Below are 20,142 nucleotides of genomic sequence, written 5' to 3' on the forward strand. Positions count from 1 at the left end.
GTACTCTTAAAATACTTTGGAAGATGTTCTGAGCATTCAATTCATTTTTGCTTCAGAGCACCCTTTTTTGGGATTCACAGAAGTAAGTATTTCGTACAATAAGGAGAGACAGGGGAAATGGAAGGTAGAAGGACCTGAAGGACAAAGAATGGGCCAAAAGAGGAGTTTATTTTTGAGGAAGTGGACCTCCAGTGAAAGCACTGGGCCCATTGCCTCTTCTGCCTGAAAAACATTTCTGTATTTTCTTTTTCCAACCAGAATAGAACTAAATGTGATGGGTTACTTTTTGAAACGTGTAAATAGAAGTGAATAATCCGAAGCTTCTTTAAGAATTTACTGTCCTTGCTAAGCTCCCGTTAATTAAAAGACTATTGACATCAGCAGCACTGACTCAGTAAAATGCATATGGCTTCAATTCCCAAAGCACTTGGGGTACTTGGCATCAAACTCCCCAAAGTTTTGCTATGTGGGTTAAATGACAATCACCATTGTGTCTGGTTCCACTAAATAGCAGTCTACTGTGTTGGCTACCAGTCACTAGAGTAAGATAATTTTTTCTGTAACATTGGTATGCATGTTTGCTAAGAAAAGATGTATGTCCTGAATTGATCCTTGCAAAATTTCATGAAGTTAAATTACTCCTTGGTTGTCTATCACCTACTGTGTTAAGATTACAGGTTATATCATGATGAAGACATACCATTTGTCAAGACTGTCCCTTCTTAGGATTAAAAGTATCATCTTAGTGATATCTTTGAGTATTCATGAAACACAAAATTGGCAGTTTGATTAGATCTGTTTCCTTGCTTGTGTCTGTGCTCTGGCTGGCTGGGAGCTCTTGTGCCCCAGCCTTCCTGTGAGAATTTTGTGTCTTTTCGCAGGAGACCACTCAATGTCAACTTCCACTTCTCAGCACTGGCACGTGTCACACAGCTGAAGGCTGAGGTTTTTTTCCATATTTCCCTCTTTTTTTCTTATTAGTGTCTGTTAACCACATTGCTCCTTGAGGAAATGAGCACACTGTAGCAGAACTTGTGTCTTTGTCCATTTGTGGCAGACTTAACTTGTCAAAAGAAGTGCACCTTTTCTGTTTTATTTACAAGGAAAAAAATGCATTGTAGGTTTTTGAAAATGTCAATTCTATTTAGCCTTGGTGTGCTGAAAGCACTTCTTTAATAATAGTGATTTTTTGGTAATTCTTCTGTTTAAAATTATCTCAATCCACTGGCTGTTCAGCTGTCATGTGATTTCTACTAACTCTGTCTTCAGAGGACCTCTCATTAGATTAACCTCTTGTTCTGTGTGTGGCTCAGGAGCAGAGTCATGATGCTTTCCCAGAAGACTCTGCACCATTATTAGAGCTATGGTGTTTCCTTCTCATGCACCTAGTGTAGTTCTTCGATTTAGTGTCCTATTACTGAGGTGTGTAATGTCACTGCCACTCTCAAAATGCACAATGTGGCACTTACTTTGTCTGTGTGCAAATGTGGTACCAGCACAGCTGCTGCCTGAACATGGAGATTGGTTCACTCTTAGAAATACCTGAAATGTGATTTCTCCGTCTCTTCTAAAGCCCTTCAAACAGGATTCAAAATTTGAAAGAGACCTAAAGAAATGGTTGGTAGGGTCAGTGACTGCCTTCATTCTGCCTTTGGAAGAACTTGATCTTCCAAAGCAGCACCCATGCTGTCTTCCCAAATGGTCCCTGCTCAGTACCAAAGGAACTGCTCAAGAGGAATATGTTGTTTTTGCCAACATATTTAGGATTAGTAAAAAACCTTAGAATTTGGTCACCAGGAAGCTGTTTCATTTGCTCAGTGTTTTGTTTGATTGGTTCTTTTAATCATAGCACTCCATAAGGCTTTGTCTCAGATCTTGGCTTCTGCCTGCTGGTGCCTATTCTTACAGTTGCCAGTGAAAGTCACACCTATCTCCCATTTCTATAAGGAAAGAAAAACACAAAGCATATTTAGTGCTTCTTTATATCTCCCTAGTTTAATTCCATCCCACATGATTGTGGGTCCAATCTTAACAGTGTTTTCAAGGGCTAAAGTCCCAAGCAGTCCTTGCTGCCTCATGATGTTTAAATATGTTTTTAATAAACATTGCAGGCTTTTAATAAAATTGCAGGCTTTTTGTGTGAATAGTTGTGCTGTGTTTTGATTTGCCAGACATGTCCTTACTTCGTCATGAAGGACAGTGGGATCACATCCACGATGAGAACATGCGTGCTTCAGGAAATGTCATTCTGTCCCCACATAGGCATGTGGTGTGAGAGAGATTTCTGCTAATGCTTCTCTTGTTGTGGCTTTGCTTTCAGAAGCAGAGGAGATTACAAGGTGGCAGATGTTTTCTCAGAAACTGTCAGTTTGATCTCAGGACAGAATCAAAGAATGTGTAGAGGAACGAAGCCTTGAGAATAGCGGAATGTGAGATGTAGGTCAGGAGACAGCACTGTGTATGCCTGAAACACACCAGCATCCTGTTCGTGTTTGTTATCTCTGGTCATGTATTTTGGTACCCTACTCCATACTCCATACCATCAAATTCACAATTTTTAATAGGAAAATTATATTCCTTATTGTCTTGGTGCTACTGCTACCTCATTTTATTCAGTCTGAGCAAGCCTTTGAATTTCCTTGGCCATGTTGTTTGTCTCATGTGCTTAAGCATAATTCAGCCTTGCTGTGCACCAAAGCACAAACCTATCATGTTATACAATTGTCTGCGTTCCAGTGATGGCGGTGCTTCTACTTGAGTGGGAAGCACTTTCAGTAAATGATATTTATATTTCAATGATATATTTATAGGAGAGCTTTTTCTTTGGGATCTGAAGAACCCCAAAGCATTCTTAGTCATATATATACGAGTCATTCTTGAAATGCAGACGTTCCTGAACTGAAATTTGCTGGCATTTAATGGTGTATAGTAATGTTAAAAAAAAAAAAAAAAGCAGTTTAAGACCTAAGGCAAAAATTACTTTATCTCTGATGGCCTATTGGTTCTATTCTTATAATTTCTTTAAATTATCTATGGTGGGATTTGTTTAGGCTAGCACAACTAAGTAACCTCTTTATCCTGTTTGTTAGGTGACATATCAGCTTCCTTTTGCATCATGGTTTGTTTTCATCACTCTTTTGCAACTGCAAAAAAACATTTCTGATTTTTGAGAAGCAACAGTCACAGATCTTGAAGGTCTGGTCAGATCTGTAGTTGGCAGCTTGTGTTTCCCTGGAAGGTATTTTGCTAAGCCAGAAACCACCTTGCTTCCTGGTGTGTTCTGTTGTGCTATACACAACTGCAAGGACAACAAAATTTGGGGATACTGACATGATGCCAATATATTTGTTCATTTTTACAGAGTATCTTGAGCTCTTGCACTAACTGCAGCTTTCATCACCATCTTTTATGTGACAAGAGGGCCCTTCCCCCTACCACTACCCCAAAAAAGGGGTTGGCAAGAGGGCCTGAAAGAAAAGCTGCCAAAGGTAGGGAAGTGGCTGAGACTTAAATGGCCCTTGTGTCAGTGTTGGATCAGAGTACTGAAAACTTTGAAGAGACAAAATCACTTCTCAGAAAGGACTTGAGTTTGGGGGAGGGCCTCTTCTAGCTTGCAAGCAAGTCTGCCACCTACTTTGGGCCTTGCTGTCCCCACCCATAAAATTCATCTGCATTTGTGCTGAAAGTAGGAAATTCAACTATGTCTTTTCAGACCACTTTGAAACAATGGGTGGAGGCTCCCAGAGATTAGCAAAGCATTAGAAACTGAGGAAAAGAGGTCTTCTATCAGAACTTGGTTTTCTTCAGTCTCCATCTCAACCGCAAATGGGGGGTGATTGGAAATTTTTACACTCCTGAATTTGCATGATACAGGCTATTCTACATTGGACAGTCACAGTTTGAGAGGAAAGATGTCTGCATTATAGTGTGCATGCAAGAGCTGGCATATGGAAGAAGTTGTTCCAGGTGACATCCTTTCCCTCCTTGAAAGTAAATAATTTAAACTTTAGATAATCTCTTTACTGGACTTTTAAAATCAGTTCTTTTTTGCTGAACTTTTCATTTCTGGTCTTAGCACTAGATGAATGGATTAGTTTATTCCATCCACAAAAGTCTAGACTGAGTGACTCACTGCATTTTCCTCACTGGTCCAGAAAGAAGTTAAGCAGATGGCAAACCTTTTGTGGGATTTAAAGAGGATGCCCCCAATATTAATGAGTACTTTCTGCATTTCAGATGTTTTTTCACCTCTTTATCAATTTGCCATATGTTCCCCCATGTTTTTCTTCCCTTTATTTGGACATCCTTATGTTGCTTATCATGGGCATTAGAGCTATCTGTAATGTAACTGCACATTCTAAATGTGTTCACTCCATCATGCCCCCAACCAAACAAACCTAACAGAAGTGCTTAAAAACATTTTATTTCTTCTACAAGGTGTTTTTTTTATGTACATTAGAGATGCTGCTTCTTCCTCACCTGTTCCACTGATAACAGCTTCTCACAAAGGAGAGTGATTATTATTAAACAGGCTGACACAGTTCCAGATGTTTTGGGACTTTTTTTGTCCTAATTTAATCTTCTTCCCAGATCCTGCAGAAAAATCATAATCTTTTGCAACTTTCCATGAACTAGTATAGTTAACCTTTGGAATTCACTGTTGCATGAAAAGCATGAATGACACATACAGGCTGGATAATCAGAAACACATTTTGCATACTAAGCAGTATGTGGAAAACAGAAAATCTAATCTCATGCTTAAAATCTCACAGCAGGATAATGTCAGAAAGGATTTCACCCTTCATCTGCTTAGTGTAGAAACTTCAAATCTGGTCATATTCCACTTTCTCTCTGGAATCAAAGGTTGTCCATTGAGGAGTGAAGCATTAATTTGCTCCATGATGGTTTGACATCTCTCCTGTTCTTTCTGCTTTTGTATTCCATGCTCATAGTGCTACTGGAATTAAGGAACAAATATGGGCTTTGCTTCAGCTCCACTACAAAGAAGATAAGGAGTGGGGCAGTAGGAAAAGTACTTGTTGGTTATAGAGAAATTGTTAGAATAAGTGTTGAAGATGATGCATGAAGAAATTGATCCTTCTCCTCTTTCTTCTCTTCCCCCCTTTCTTTTGAATTTTTTTCAAGGAAAAAGGGATTTTATAGCTCTATGTAGTAAAGCAATTCCAAAAGGAAGAAAAATCTGACTATCTCAAGAGGGAAGGTAGTTGCCATCTTGAGTCATTCATGGACTGTGAAACAATAGCAAAAATTCAAAATGGTAAACTTCTTAGGAACCACAGGAAATGGTATCTGTACGTCAGTTCTAATTTATTGAGTCATAAGTGTGAAAGGGAGAATTACCAATCTCTCTTCAGTATCAGCTGTGACATTAGAATTTTTTAAGAACAGAAGGTTAAGGTGTGTACTTCTTAAATACCCATCTTTTGAGAAATGAGGGCATTGATTTGGTGTTTTCTTGTTCCTATTGTTCTGTATAATAGAAATATGTATCCTTCAGTGGCAAGGGATTCAGAAACTGCTGCCTGTGCTCCCATCTTTGTCCTCTGCTTTTTCCATGCTGAAAGAGAAAACTTAGAATCAAGGTATAACACATCAAAAATCTATGCGGCTTCCTTGTAAACTGGATTCCATTGAAAAAAAATAAAGAAACTGTGCCTACATGGAAGAGCATCAGTAGTATTGTTTTGCTATTTAATGTTCTTCGATTTTCAGTAACTGTATTTGGATCTTTAGACAGTCAGACTTAGTAGATTTATGATTCTTTTACCATGTGGACTATGATTTGATCACAGATAACGAGATCGTTTCTACCTAGGTGAAAGAATGAGCTAGTACTTGTAATTTTTTTGATTCCTCTAATGACATTGAAGAAGACTATAGGAGTCCAAAGCCTGAGCTGTCTGTTTTCCTGCTGATCCAAGTTTTCTTAGGGATGTATTGAAGTCCATGATTAGGTGACAGCTTGTGAGGGGGCAAGGTTTTACTGTCACTTTATATCTAATGTCAAGTTCAGTTCTTGGGATAAACAGAGATTGTTGTCTTACAGAGTAATCAGTCTCCTATGGCTTTCCACTTTGGACAAAAAGCTGGAGCAATCTGTGCTTTTATGGGAGGCAGAATTTAAATTCAGATCCAGAGTGTGGATATAGAAACAAAAGAAAATTATGCTTGACTGATGAACTGAAAGTCAAATAGATTTTTTTTTTACTTAAGTGGATTCTAAGTATTTCTCAAATGAGGCAAAGTCCCTCTCAAGTTATTGTTAAATGCTGAGAAATAGGTTTAAGACAGTGATATTTTTTATTCTCTGTGTGCTGTCTGAAAATTCTGTGGGTTTTTTTTGTGTGTGTGTGAATGAAATGTATTTCCTCTTTATGTTTGGTTTTGTTATCTGTTGGTTGGTTGGTTGCATTAAGGTAGTCATTGTCCCTTCGTGCCTTGTTGGTTACATTGTAATTCCTGCATGTATTGATTATGCATGTTGGCTGTGATGGTTATATCAATTGCTTTTATTTATTCAAAGTAATGTCACCCTGGTTTATCTGCCTTTATACTAACCTGCTGTTTGGGGTTTTTTTTCCTTTTTTTTTTTTTTTTTTTGCTAACAAAGTTGGGTTAACCAAAGCTGACCTGCAAGGTAGAGGAGGTTGTTCTTTCCCATTACTGATTTGAACTGAAAGATGCTTTTATGTAACATTTGGTGCCTCTTACTGCATGCAGTCACACCTCTAAGACAGGAACAGAATGACAAATCCTAGCCGCTGTGGAGGGTGATATCTGGGTTGAAGGAGGACATAACAAAAAATGGAGGTGCTTCAGTTGACCTGGGGGGTTTGACTGTATCAGAATCTGAATAGCTGTAAGAGCATTGGTTGATTTCATGAAAAACCTCACGATTTTTCAGGCAAATGGGTACTATGTATAGAGACATAGAAGGCCCTCAGAGTTTTGCAAAAAAAAAAAAAAAAAAAAAAAAAAAAAAAAAAAAAGAGTGAGATCATCTTAAGGCGTGAGATCAGGGGATAAAAGCTGGGTTGTTTTTGTTTGTTTGTTGTTTTTAACATAGACTTTGGGAAAAAAAAACAAAAACCAACCGGAAACAACTTTCTGAAATTTCAATTTAAAAAAATAATCTCTAAACTACAAGCTCCCTTGATATTTAGAATGGCATTTTAGAAGCCATAAACTGGGCAGGAAGGGCTCCTCTCCATAGGAGGGCCAACACAGTAGCAGAACAGAGAGCAGTGCATAGGAGCAGCAGTTAACACCAAGGGGAATTAGGAGGCCCATTCTTCCCAGTCTAGTAGTCTGAGCTGCAAAAATTAGTTATTATGTGCCACAGAGGTTGTTCCCCAGTGACTGTTGCTTCACCAGTGACATCAGAGGCTTCCACCCAAACAGACCTTCTGACAGTAGATGCAGCTCTGCAGGCCTCTGGTTGTAAAGAGTGCCTGGTGCCTGTCCAAGAAGCTGGGGCTGAGTCGTCTCCTCTGCAGAAGGTGTTCCTTATTGAGGAACTGTGTCACCAGGTCAAGGAGTTATGCAAGGAATCAGTAGGTTGTTGAGCATTCATGAGAATAAGAAAGAAATAAATAGGATATTCTCAGAGACCTTTCAGATTTTATCCCTGGGATTTAAGTGAGGAAATGTGCCTATTAGAAATTAGTAGGTCTTTGATACTAGTATAACCAGAAGATGTTTTCCATGTCATTGAAAGTGTATCCTTTTAAATATGATAGTGAAAGTATACTTCTCAACTCATCTGGAGAGACTGTAATGTGGAGTACAAATTAATTTATTCCTGAGTGTTATGCAAGTTAATAAAAATTTTCCTATTATTTAATGAGACAATGGTCTCAGGTATAGGGGAAAGTCAGAGGCATTGGACAGTGTCTCTGTTTAACAGTTCTGAAGCCACAGGTGGCTTCTGTTATAGTGTCAACCTACTGGCCTTGAAATTTTATGTCTAAGCCAAAGGTTTAGTCTAAAGTTTTACTGTGGGAGAAAACATATAAAATGTTCCTGTTTCGCTCTGTAAGACAGAGACTTCCCAATATTTTTCATATCACTGGAATTAAGTTTTTAAGACGGTAACCATGTGCTTCATAAACTATTTCAATTCACTCTATTTACTGTGACAACCTAGTGATATTGCTGACCCAATCTAATGTATTAGATGCAGTTTTCCGATTAAAATATTCCTGTTCTCTATTCCAGGTTTAGGCAGATAGTAGTTCCCTTTGCTTCAGGATATCTCATGTGTGTTTAGGTAGGGTTTGGCATTCTATGGCTCAATAGAAAAGGATAAAAATAATGATATGATTAACAAAGCGTCCTGGAACTACACTGGGATCTAAATAAGTTTAGGATTAAGGTGTTCTGTGCTGTCCATTCAAACTGTGGCAGTGAATTTGGGGTTTGGGTTAGACATCAGCAAGTATCAAAACTCTCTGGCTGCAGTCACTATTATTCTTTTTAGTCACCTATGTCCCCATCAGAATTCAGAATGCATGCACGAGTTCCTGCTCGATTTCTGATGCCCATTGAAGTGAATACAGCAGGTTCCGGAACAGACAGATTTATTTGTTGTTTTGATTTTTCCAGACTCCTGAGAACGTAAGGTTTGTCAGAGCTGTGAAGATTATTCCAGCTCAAGCTCAAATTCTTACAGATCTGAACCCTGTAGAAATATTTTCCCTTCATATGGAGACACCTGATCAGACTGAAGCCTAAGGGGAAGCATTTGTGTGCATAATGTGGATTACTGGTTTTTCAGGAAACCAACCTTTGCTAAATAGGTTTGGCTATTTCAGAATAGGCCATGAGGCTTGGTACTTTTGTACTGCTGTGATTTGCGTAGGAAAGGGTGTTTTTTCAGTTGGCTGTATTTTTCTTGTTCACATACAGCCCTTTCAGTTTTTCCTTTCTGCTTTTAGTTTCTGTGTCTAAGTGCTGTTTACTTCCTCTGCTTCATTTGCATCTCCCTGTCCCTTGTCACGTCTTGGGTGGAGGCATACTCCCTTTTATGCAGTTGATTTTTTGTTGTATGGCTGGAGTTTCTATTGGTTTGGTTTTTTTTTTTTTTTTAGTTCTTCCTTCACCAGCATGTGCATGAGCATGTTGCTTAAGGCCATATAGGTTGCTTAGAGATGGAGAATGGAAAGGTGACAAGAGGGAGGAAGATAGGTATATGCCAGGTTTCATGGAGGGAAAAAAATCCCACTGCCTTTCAGGGGGATCCATTCTCTGTGGATTGCCTTTGCTGCTGATTCCCTTCTCCTGCCACCTTGAGATAAATGTGCTTTCTGTGGGAGAAAGCACATTTGTGCATATTTGTTATTTTAACTATTCCCAGTTCCTGAAGTTTTCATACTAACCACTTATTTGGAACGGAAGGATTCTGCATCATAGTTGACATCAGGTGAATGAAGTGTTCAGGTTCTGTTCAGGCATTGAAATAAGCGGTTGCATTTTCAGAGGACTGAAGAATGCTGGCTTTTGAATTATTTCTGACAATCAGTAACTTTAAATTTGGAACCTGACAGATGTCTAACCTTATTTAGGTGATGAAAGGAATGATGAGTTCTTAACAAAATATGAAACTGAGAACTTGAAGAGCTGGCCTTGCAGTCCTTGAAAATCTCTTTGGTTTTTGGGATCTGCTTTGACATGTTAGTCTGTTATAGTCCTGCTTTCTACTACCTGTGACTCAAAACACAGGATCTAACTTTCTGAGTCATGCACTGTACTTTAGTTTACCATGCAAAGTAAATGTTGACATACCACCAATATGTATTTTACAGTGATAGTCCATCCCATGAAGTGATAGTTCCTTGAGATTCTCAATTTTTCTCACTTTTTACCCAGAAAAAAAGTGGTGGTTTTTTTTTTTTTTTTTTTTTCCAAATTATTCTAAAATCGGAAAACTTAATGGGATTAACTGCTTTTCTTACTTAACCTGCACCAAGTGATTCCTGGAACAGGTTTATTTTCTATCTTGTCCATATTGTTTCCAAGACCTGATGTCTTGGAAGTTCAGCCTCTTTGAGCTGAACTGGTACTACACATTAAATTAAGAAAAGCTGACTGCCTCTGGTTATGAAAGAGGAGTGCTGGCAGAAATAGATTGTAGATTTATCATAGGTATAAATAGGTGGTAACATCTTACTGGTAGAGATGTCTTACTGCTTGATGGTGTTTTTAATTTAGGAACTATGGGAGAAAAGAAGCACCTTATTCTGCAAAGACTGAAAAGATGTCTTCTGTGTATTAGTTTCCTATTGCTTTCTAACCTCTTTGAAGATACTAGGGAAAAAGATGAAAGTGTTTAGGGAGATGGAGAATGAAAAGGGGCCCATGTTGTCATTGAACCTTGCCTGTTGCAGATCTTCATCTTACTGAGAAAATAGTGTTAACAGAAATGGTTGATTTCTTTCAGTAGCAGTGAATTTTTGCTGTATGAAGGAAGTTGTTATGTATGAGACCAATAACACTTTGCTTATCTTCATGCTTATTGCTATTTGTGATCAAAGCATGACACAACTGTGTTATAATCCTGTAGCTGCTGCATAAAGAAACTGATTTCTCATGTAACTGGCAAAAAAATTAAACACAATACTATCTTTTATTCCTGAAGTTGCTTTTTTTGCAAAGGGCTTTTAAACAGTACAGAAGGAATGGCTTTTCTTGCCAGTGAAACACACCTATCTGTGGGATGTTACACCCACCATTTAGCACTATGCAGCAGAGTTATTTTTTTTTTGTTTGTTTCAGGGCAAAGAGAAATCTACCATACAGCTGAAATTGTAGGAAAGACTTAGGGTATATGAAGTAATTTGTCCAAGCAGAATATGGGTAAGATATCTGGCTGTTATAGTCTTCTAAGGTGATTTTCTTCAAATACTTAGTAGTAAAATAAACAAGCAATACATCTGGGTAGGTAACTTTGAAGAAAAGTGTGGTACTGGACTCCTTCCCAGGGAGAAGGTGCAACAAATCTCAGATCCTGCAAGTCCTCAGTTATTGAGCTGTTCCAATAAAAATTAGAGATGTAGACATAAGATCAAAAGGACATAGTTGAAGAATTCTGCCTTGCCATCTCTGTTGGTAGGCCTAGTCTGGACAGGATGAGAGACAGCAAGTCACCCTTCTATCAGGGATGCTTTTCTACACTGGGGACTTTTCCACTTTTATTCTATACCTACTGCCCACTCATTTCCCTTTCCACTGTCCATGTGGCATGAAGAACGCAATGTGCCAAGCCCAGCTACAAACAGACAACAAAATCAGAGGTATTTCAGATTATCATGTGAAGACTGCTTCTGAAACTTTGCTTTTAAATACTTTGACTTCTTTAAGTGCTGTCAAAGGAATGAGATTAAAAATAGACCTGAGCCCTGATGGCTTCAGTAATTTAGAAACAATTCTACTGCTTTATATATAAATTGTTTGTCATGTTCTTTCCTTGTTTGTTAGCGCTAAAGGGCATGTGCGTGGTAACACAATCTTCATGTTTTATAAGCCTTCCTGTGCTTCTACTGCTTTGCTCCCTAATCCAAAATCCTAATCCCCTGTGACATCCCTATTAGTTGCTCTGATCAAAATTCTGTTGCCACAGATGGAGGATTATGACATCAGGCAAAGACTGTAAGCATCAGGAATAAATGAACTCTCTGAGATGAAGGTCCTTCTATGATGCAAATGGCCCACAGTAGTAAGGAGTGAGGCAAGGTGCAATATCCAATATCTATGCTAGTCCATCACAACTGACTCTAAAGCTGGCAGATCAGACTTCAAGCTTCCTTGTGGTATTGTCAGGCTTTCAAAATTCCTCATTATTGGGGTTTTTTGTTTTTCTTCTTTTTTTTTTTTTTCCCTCTTTTCCTGTATTCACAGTTGGTTACTGTAAAATACAATTCAGAAACTGTAATACTGGCCATGAATTCAAGTACTTTGGCTCTCTGGACTTGCTCACTATTAATACGTCAAGCCACAAGTACAAGGCCTCATGCAGCCTTATTCCTTGAGTAGAGTCCTTTCTCTTGGGGCACCTAGACAAAGGATGTGCCCATTGTCAAGTCCAATTACTGATTAAAGTGTTCTCAGAGGAGTGTAGGAAGAGTGGAGAATCATTATCATTGAAAATGCTGTTCTGCTCTGCTTCTGTATAATGATATTTACAGTTGATACTGTATCAAGTTTGCATGGATTCACAGTTACTTTCTGGATTTATTTTTAAATAAATTGTTTATACCTTTAGGACTATTGCTATTCATATTTGTGGTTAGAGGTTAGATTGCGAGATAGTGATGTACAGGAAGAGGTATCAGTTTATCATTCCTTAGATAATGAATCCTCAGAATTCCTTACCCTTGGACATTTTAGTCAAAATGACAATTAATATTTTATTTCAGATTGTTAAATGGCATCCCTTCTTTTGCTGGGACAGAGTAAGTCTGAAGCAAGTGTCAGATCACAACCTGATTCATGTATATCTATATATTTATACCCATTTTTTACACAAGTAAAGGCAGGAGGAAAGTGTGTACATACATGTGCCTTCCAGCCCACGCTGGAAAGTCTGTCAGTTGTGTTGTAATCCTAGAAGTGATCTGTTAACTTCACACTGTGCCTGTGAGACCACTGGGATTTACATGGCTGCAAATGAGAGTCAGGTGGGTGGAAAGCAGAGGTGGAGGGGAGGAGAAAAGTGTTGAAAAATGCTGCTCAGCTTTCCTTCAGTATGGCAACAAGGGGTTTTCTTGCTGTGGCTGCTGCCACCGCCTCTTCTCAGTAGGTGAATTTTCTTTCAGAGATTTTGTTGTTTTCTTTTGTTATCCACACTTCTGCTTCTACCTAGAGGTTTGGGGTTTTGTAGGTTTGTTTTTTTTTTTAATAGTGTAATAAATTTTGGGAGAAGCTCAGGTCTTTGTTAACATTAAGTGAAACTCTGACTACTGATTCACACATTCCTTCTCATTGCAGGAGAGATATCCTGCAAAGAAACACAGATAGCTAAAAAGCTACTGAAGTTCACCTATTCTGTTCCTGCAGTGGGGAAAGGGGATCTGCTGGGAAGAGCAGGAATCTTGCACCAGTTACAAGTCCCTTCCTGGCTTGGTCTTTAGATTGTAGGAGGATCATATTTTGACATGAGGCTTCCAGTTAGATGTGGGTTCTACAAAGGCTTGTAAATATGGAAGTGCCCAGGTGCATAATCTGAATACCAAAGAAATACTGAATACTTCAGTGAAATCATTGTGGATGTTGTCAGATGGAGGTTGAAGGGTTTCATGTTAGCTAAAGATATTTGAAAATGCTGTCTCCATTTTGGTCTGTCCTGTCTCATCTATATAATACAGATGGTGGTGCTGATGTGATGAAGACATAAGGGTGAAGACTAGGATAAGCCTCATGGAGTTGCTGTTGCTAGCAAAGACTGTGATAAAAGATGCTGGGATGGGTTGAACAGTGGTTTCTTTGTCCTAGACTGGAAGTGGCTAATAAACTGATCTCAGGCAACCCAGCCAGTCTATCCTCTTCTGTATGCTTTTTTTCATTTCTTCTTCTTTTCCAATATGTGCAGGATACAGAATAGTAAGCATGTCAAATGTATTTGTACATTTTATTTGAAGTACTGAACAACAGGAGTGCCATACCTTTATCTAGAATGCTTAAGATAAAACACTTTCCCAGGAAGTAACTTCTAAACTCATGTTATAATCTATGACTTGCAGCTTCACACCTGTGTTCAGGCGATTTGGAATCCAGCTACCTTCTTGTGGAAGACATACTAGCTGTTATTCAGATTTCCTTTGTTCTGAAGATCACTTTTTTGCCTATAGCTTGGATTTTGCCTTTGCAAGGTTTATCTGACTAGGATAGCAACTGTTAGCTGCAAATCACAGAACAGTGATAGGCTGTTCTGTTAGTAGTGGCTGCTTCCTTCTCTGCTTCCCCCAAAGGCATCAAACCACTCCAGAATAGAGAAGTGTTGTGAACTAATGTCATGCCCTTCTGAGGAATTTGTTGACATGTTTCCAGAGAAACCCATGTAATAGGACTGTTCAGAGCTATAAAGCAAAGTTGTAGCCAACTGAGGCTTCAGAACTTCAGTTTGACTCCACATATTGGGGTTCTTTGGGTGGGATGAAGCATTGTTTGTGGGCCCATTGCTTAGCCTTCATTTCCACCAGGGGATCAAACTTCTAGGGAAGCAGGACAACCTGGCCATGTTTGTTATCCTTGCATCACACCATATTTTACTGTAAGCTTCTTTGAGCAAACTTGGAACATGTGACTTAAGCCTGTGCAAGAGGGAATATGTTCCTCTTCCCTCTTCCCTCTTCCTTCTTGCGCTGTGGTACAGATTGCTGTTTTGTTGTGAAGTGTGCAGTTGTCTTTGTGCTCTTTTTTCCTGATTTTCTTGCATGTCCAGGAATAAATAGTGTTTGGTTAGTGCTTTTTCTCTTCTGCATGAGGATTCTTATGGTAATGGTAGTGATTAATTGAAGCTTTTGTGGGCCTGACCAAAGTGATTCTCTCACCTTCATTTCACCCTTTTCTTGTCATCCTTTCTCCAGGACCAAGCACTACCTGCCAGGAAGATTCCTGTGCAAATCAGGGCATCTGTAATCAGCAATGGGAAGGCTTCACATGTGATTGCTCCATGACTTCATATTCTGGGAGCCAGTGTAATGACCGTAAGTAGACTTTTCCATTGTATTGGTGACCTGTGAGTTCTGACATTTGGGAGTACAGAGAACACATGACTAGTCATTCTTTCAATTGCAATACAACTTTACCAGCATCAAAGCCAGCCTTTTTTCTCCTGGGAAGTCTGTATAAAGCATACAGCAGGTTATTTTCTTTCCTCGGTAAAATGAAAATGTGCAATTTGGTACATGTTGGTTTTGTTTATGTTTGGCTTTTTTTCTCTTTGAAAGCTAATTCTACCAGGCCAATGGTGGTAATTGATGTTAATGGAAGTCCTGGTTTAAAAGAACCAGGAGTGACTTGCAGATATTGTATGTAATATTTACATAGGTTAAAAAAATGGCTAGGTTTTCTGTGCTTAGTTATGCTTTGATATTTTTATTCAAACCTCAGTGAAAAAGTCATGGAATGCCTGTAAAATGAGTAGTGTTCTAGATAACCTTCTACTGAAATACCAGCTGTATGCTAAGATGAAGTATTGGATACTGTTTGCTAGAATGTTCAGTTAAAACCAGTGATCAGTTAAACGTACAGCAGTGCTGTTGTGCTTCTCGGCATATTGATTTGCGTTATCTCAAAACATTGGATGTTCTTCTTGGCCAATTGTTATTAAGATCTCTGATAAAATAATTGAATAAAACCCTTAAGTCTTCCTTTAGGGGGCAGGTAATAAGTTTTTTGACATTCCCTCTGCTCATCATGATTTGGCCTTTACTCCTGCCTGGAGGGAGCAGATCAGTTCAGCTCTACTCTCTGCCTACTGTTATTTAGGGTGACAGTCCCCTTCTCCCTCACTGCTCCAAGGCAGGGAACAAAGGAGCACATTATGAGTGCTGTAGTAAGCACAACAGTAGGCTTCAATAATTTGGTTCATTGTGTGTGTGAATTTTAAAACCAGAAAAGACTCTTACAGTCCACTCTGACCACCTGCAACTCAGGAGCTGCTGCTTTTCATTAAGGGTATTGGTGGTAAAATTTATTGGTGGTACCAGCAAAGTTCACTCAATATTGGTGCCACAGCACTGTCATGTTTGCAGCCCTTCCTCTAGAAGTCTGAGATGTGGCTGAATTGATGGCACTTTAGAAATGTAGCTGAATTGATGGCACATATGACAAGCTGTTTAGCACATGGTGACAGTTTGTTTCTTCTGAAGATCAGAAAGCCTGCTTTTCTGAGTTAATCATATGTAGTGCTGCCTGTATTGGTCTCCCATTTCTCCTAGCACAGTTCTCCTAAATAGATATTTGGAAAGGCCTATCAACATTCATATTTTGACAGTGGCTATATGAAAAAATTACTACTGACACAGATTTATAGACTGTAATGCCATGCCTGGTGTTTTGGGATGTTTTGGAACTCAGAATGACTTCTTTGGGTCCAGAAAAAAATGTTTCATATTGGAGTCACAAGATCTAGTGCCAATTTTCTGCAGTTTGGTTTGGTTTGCTTTTGTCAATGGGACACCCACTTTCCCATTCTCAAACTACTTGTTCAGTCATTCAATTTAGACTTGCTAAGCATAGCACACAAACCTGTTGTGTGAAAGAAGCACTACTTTAAACCTGTTAGGATGCATTTAAATACACGTCCAGGAAATCTTTGATATTATTGATATAGGTTTGTTTCTAATGTGTTTGGCTTCACAGCTCCAGAATGTCACAGTGCCCTTGTTAAGCTGTTGCTAATGACTTAGAGAAGGCTCTGAAGTGTCAGGAAACCAGGTTCCTGTGCCTGTAACTGGGCATTTCTTGCTGTTTTTTGGAGTTGTCAGCTGGAAACCATGCAGAGCAGAGAGGGGAGTTTGATATGAGTGTGGGTGATGTGGGCGGCGTAGTAGCCAGTCTCTCAGTGTCATGCCTGGCTGGTGATTTAGAAACGCTCACAGGAGGATGTGGGTTTCAAAATTATCTGAAAAGGTAAGTCATGTGGACTCCTCCTGGAAGACAACAGGACTTCATCCAGGATCTTCAAAAAGTGCGTATAACATTTGTTGTGTTTTGTTTTGGTTTTGTTTTACTTATTTTTGTCTTTGTCATGTATCAGGATATTGAAAACAGAGTTCTACTCCTGATTCCCTGATACAGTTACGAAGTGTTGTGGAGTTGTGGAGAGGGAGAAGGCTTAGTTTCTGTTCCTAGCTCTTAGATATGGTTGCTGTTGTACACAAGTCTAATGGAAGTAGAGGGACTGGTATGTTAATTGAAGTAAATACTCTTTAGACTGGATTTTAGTGCAAACAATGTCAGAGGGAGATACCTTCTGTGTAACTCGAAGTCTTTAATTTAGAAATGCATTAGGCTCTTTGGTAGATTTTTTTTTTTTTTTTTTTTTTTGTCCATAGCGGTCTAATTCTGTTAATTTAGTAGATGGTTATTTCTACCTTCTTAGCAACTTGTGGTCTCCCACTGATGTAAATATAGAGTACTGAAGTAAATAGAACAGGTCTAGCTTTGCACAATGGAAACAGTAGTAAAAGAATGCCTTATTCTATCTATTTCCCCTTTCCATTTCTGTTAATAGACTTAAGTGTCCACATTGGAAAATTTGCATTTTCATGTATTTGATGCAGAATATTTCAGTGCTTCTGAGATAGATGAGATCTTATGGTGTTCTCTTCAATTATTCTTAATGATCTCCTTAGATTACCCCAAATTAATTATTAGTGTGATTTGTGTTTGAGTTTTTTAAATTATTTGCTAGGGTAAACTTTGCAAAGATGTTTAGTCTTACGAATACTCAAGAAATCTTAGAGAACCCATATGTCTTTGCTTTTTGATTTCTGTCCCAGGACTAGACTGTTAATTTTCATAATTCAGAGGCTAGGAACTGCTATTTCTAAGAGATGAAGGGGAAGCACAGAAGGCAGAGATGCATGTTATACACCTATAGACATATTTATACATTCACCAGTATTGTTTAACAAAATGAGGACTTAAAGTCCTAGTGGAAATGATGATAAAGCCTTTAATTTTAGCTGTTGTGTAGCTCTGTTTTAGTTTTTCTTTATGCTGTAGAAATCAAGATTCCTCAGAATAAGAAACTAATGGAAGCTATGGGGGCATAAATTAACTTTTAATGTGCTTCATTCCTTATTGAAAAATTGTACTAATGCTTAAAGAGAACCCAAATATAGGAAAAAACGCCAGACACCCCCAGTCCTCAAATTTATTTGAGAAGGTCTGTTGTACAAAAGCGAATTTAAGGGTTTGCCCTGTGCACTGGCTGGTACTAACACCTGTTAAGAAAGGCAGAAATAGAACTGATGGTATTATTGGGGATATGCTGGTTCCATTCTCCTTACCATTTAAGGTATTTTCTTTTTTTTTTTGAAGTTGTTCCTTATTCTTCAATCTTTGGAAATGTTGGGTTTGAAAATGTGGGCTTTAAGCCTCTTTTCAGAATTTACATGTTACTCTAGTCAGGATTAGTATACTGCAGGTTATTTAGGAATGACTGTTCAAAATGCGTAACTTTGAGCAGAATTAGAAGTTAACCCACAATATTACTGAAGTGTCTTACATCTGGGGTGAACTCCATCCTGTTACTTCTCTAAACATGGACACAAGATGAAAACACGGCAGTTAGGCACTCCAGCCTATCTGAGATGTGACCCGTATTTAAGCTGTTGTCCTAAGCTTTACAGATTCTTTAACTTATTCATGTTCTTCTCTATCTAGTCAAACAGTTACATTTTCTTTTCTGCACAGAGAGAATGCATAAAAAGAGGCATTGGCAATCTAGCTAATGGTAGTGGTATATGTATGTCAAACTAGATCATAGAAAACACTGCTTCTTACTCAGTGCCTCATGCAGATGAGGAACCCTCAGGGTCAAGCCTTCCAGGAGAAATTGCCAGGCTAAAACAAGTAAGTTTTAATGGAGGCTGTTTGTCTGTAAAAGATCAATGACCTGCAGCAATGACTAGTGCAAGCAGAGTATAAAACACCTTTTCAAACAGCTTTTCTGTTGTTGTTGTTTTGTTGAAACAGTTGTTAAGTCAATCTGCTGACTATTGATTGGCTTTTTGGAGGGGTTATTTATTAATTTATTTATAAACTCTGGGTTGTAATAGCCATCTAGTTTAAAAACAAGTTTTCCTTTTGATTGTAAAGGAAAAAGGCAACCCAAGTTTGTCTGTCCTCTTTGTGCTTTTATCTTCATGTGCTTCCACTCTCCATGCTTTTCAAAGAGCCTGCTGATAAGCAAGGAAATACTCTAACCTTCCAATGAGATAGTTTGCCTGAGTGGTGCTTGGTTTTTGTCTGGGGAGGAGTAATATACAGAGCTGTTGGCTTTCTTTTGTGCAAGAAGTTATATTTTTTTTTTCCCAGATGTCTTTACATATAATGCAAAACCTATATGCTTTTACTGTCTATAAGTTAATCACATTTGGAATAGGGAAGGATTAAAGGGAAAGAGAGTCATGGTGATTTTGCTCCTTTGTTCATTATTTAGCACTGTCACAAGAAAAGCTTTTGGTAACTTCAGTTCTGTAATCATAGTGAGTGATGCTTTCTAGTCAAAATATTTTTTTTCCCCTGACTTAAAAGGAAGGACAGCAAAATTAGCAAAAACACTCTAAACCAAATTCTTCAGAGTAAAGCACGAAGTATTTTTGATTGATTCAGGAAGACAGAAGCTGGCCCTTTTGCCACATGGGTGTTCTAGGTGAGATACCAAGGATGTCGGAACAGACCTATCCTGCTTCCATTAATGCCCTTCCTTTTTGCACCCTACGAAGTAACTGAGTGAGTACCTAAGTGTATTGATGCTTTTGGGGCATAGTCTGTAAGCTAGGTTGCAAAAAGGCAGTTGCAGAACTAGTTTTCCTCATACTTGCTTAAATAGCATGGCAGAATAGTCCTTAGAAGAGATTGCTGGAAGGGGAAATGGCTAAAAGAGTAACCCTTTCTGCTTTATTCTGCTGTCTTCCTGAGCTGTTTGCACTCCAAACTTAGTCTGTGCCACCAAGCAGTTACAGCTCATGCTCTCTGTGGCAGGATTCAGACCACCAGTCAGGAGATCGATCCTATTCCCCCTCCCTTAGGATTTTGTGTTTTTCATCATCTGGGCCATTTTTTGTTCAGACTTCATGACCACCTTTATTGTCAATGCCAGCATACTCAGCCTGATTTACTTAGAGAACCCTCTTCATTGTTCATGTTTAATTATCACCCGTTCATTTCTAATGTGCCCAGCTTACTCAGTTACTGAGTCAGGGAGCAAGAGGTTGCTAGTATGTAGAAAATAAATCTGCATAGACTTCATTAGTCATGCATGGCTAAACCAGTCAGCTGTTTAAATATCAGCACGCTTAGGGATTTGCCTTTGATACTGCAGAGACATCCGCCCTACATGAAGCAAGAGTCACCTCTGATTTATCTTGAGTGAATCATACTTCATTA

At 38.7% G+C, this 20,142-nt stretch overlaps 1 protein-coding gene across 1 annotated transcript in view; it reads left to right on the forward strand.

The window, feature by feature from the left end:
• The window catches only part of NRXN3 (neurexin 3), a 744,047-nt gene that overhangs the window by 445,892 nt on the left and 278,013 nt on the right, over positions 1 to 20,142 (forward strand). Inside the window, exon 16 of the mRNA XM_027883699.1 lies at positions 14,604 to 14,723. Within this exon, the coding sequence (XP_027739500.1) occupies positions 14,604 to 14,723 (120 nt within the window). The remainder of the gene's footprint in view (positions 1 to 14,603; positions 14,724 to 20,142) is intronic.

The sequence above is a fragment of the Empidonax traillii genome, unplaced genomic scaffold, assembly GCF_003031625.1.
Source record: "Empidonax traillii isolate 1590-97213 ecotype Southwest subspecies unplaced genomic scaffold, ASM303162v1 scaffold132:size1788729, whole genome shotgun sequence".
Lineage (NCBI taxonomy): Eukaryota > Metazoa > Chordata > Aves > Passeriformes > Tyrannidae > Empidonax > Empidonax traillii.